This window comes from Tupaia chinensis, unplaced genomic scaffold, assembly GCF_000334495.1.
Source record: "Tupaia chinensis unplaced genomic scaffold, TupChi_1.0 Scaffold148049_1, whole genome shotgun sequence".
Lineage (NCBI taxonomy): Eukaryota > Metazoa > Chordata > Mammalia > Scandentia > Tupaiidae > Tupaia > Tupaia belangeri.
Genome location: NW_006207899.1, coordinates 880,487 through 881,852, shown reverse-complemented (window position 1 = coordinate 881,852; position 1,366 = coordinate 880,487). Strand labels below are relative to the sequence as shown.

Genomic DNA, 1,366 nt, shown 5'->3' with positions numbered 1-1,366 from the left:
CTCATGGAAAAAAATTAATATTTTTTTAAAAAACAAAACACTATTTCAATGGACCAGCAGTTAGTGTAATGGTTATGTTGCTGGACTCCCATGTTATGTTGCTGGACTCCCATGTAGTCGACCACGGTTCGCGTCCTGGACCCAGTGGCTTAAAACTCACGCCAGGCGCATGTGCATGCGTGCCCAAGATCCCGAGAGGAGAATTAGTTCAAGTCCCAGACCTGGTGGATTCCTTTTTCACTTTCCCTCTCTCTCTCTGTGTCTCTCTCTTTTTGTGTCTCTCTCTGGTCAAAGTAAAATAAATGAAGGAGGAATAAGTAAAATTAAAATAAATCATTTAAAAAAAAAAAAGAAGAAGGAGATACACTGGACATGTGTGCATACATGCCCAAAATCCTGAAGGGCAGGAGAGATGGAAGAGAAGTAACTGTGATGTGGCTTTCTCATTCCCCTTTCTTTCTTCCTGTCTCTCTTGTGAGTACACATGACTTCTGGCAAATTCAAAAATAAAAGAATAATAAAGGAGATGCTGAAGAAATTTACCTATACACTTGTCACCTGTATCTAATGCTAACATTAGGTACATCTAATCAAGAGATAATATAAAACATACAGGAGGGCCGCTGTGGCACAGCTGTGGAATAAGGCTCTGTAAGGTTGATCCACATGGAAAGTCTCCAGGTTCCCATCTGGAGTCCTCCCTGGGTGCAGTGGGCACGTGTATGCCCATGATCCAGGGTTGGCTGGAGCTGGAGATGGGTCATAACACTGGGACTCTGTTGGGGTGATATCTTTCTGTTTCTCTTTGTCTTTCATTCATGGAAAAAATAAATTGAAAAAATAAAATATATGGGAAGGTGTGTGCAGGTTACATGGAAATACTATGCCATTTTACAAAAGGGACTTGAACATCCGAAATTTGGTATTCACAGGAGCTCCTGGAACTAATCCCCTGCAGAGACTGAGGCACAACTGTTACAAACATACATATAACCTAATGAACAGCAGCTGTCCTTTTTCCGCTGCTGCCCCTGCCATTGCAGCAGCTTTAGCCTTCTCAGCTTCATCGTATGTCGGAAGAGAGGTAGCAACACTGTAGGGAGGTGGCACAGGATAAAACTCGTTGTAAACTTCTGTATCTGAATTAAAAAATTCAAGGAGGATAATCATTATAAACACACTGTTTAATGGGGTTGAGACGGTGACATGACAGTGAATATAAAGCTCGGCAAGGCTGACCCACAGGAAGGTTCCAGGTTTGCATCTGGAAACCTAAGCACGATCAGCACGCACATGTCCAAGATCGCGGGCTGGCTGAAGCTGCGGGTGGAACACGGCATAGTGATTCGGCTAGGGGTGCTCTCTT

At 43.3% G+C, this 1,366-nt stretch overlaps 1 protein-coding gene across 3 annotated transcripts in view; it reads right to left on the bottom strand.

Annotated features, from left to right (window-relative positions):
- The window catches only part of NDFIP2 (Nedd4 family interacting protein 2), a 113,209-nt gene that overhangs the window by 31,352 nt on the left and 80,491 nt on the right, over positions 1-1,366 (bottom strand). For all 3 annotated transcript variants that reach the window (XM_014584866.1, XM_027768931.1, XM_027768930.1), the window contains exon 4: positions 1,054-1,144. In XM_014584866.1, coding sequence (XP_014440352.1) covers positions 1,054-1,144 — 91 coding nt within the window. The remainder of the gene's footprint in view (positions 1-1,053; positions 1,145-1,366) is intronic.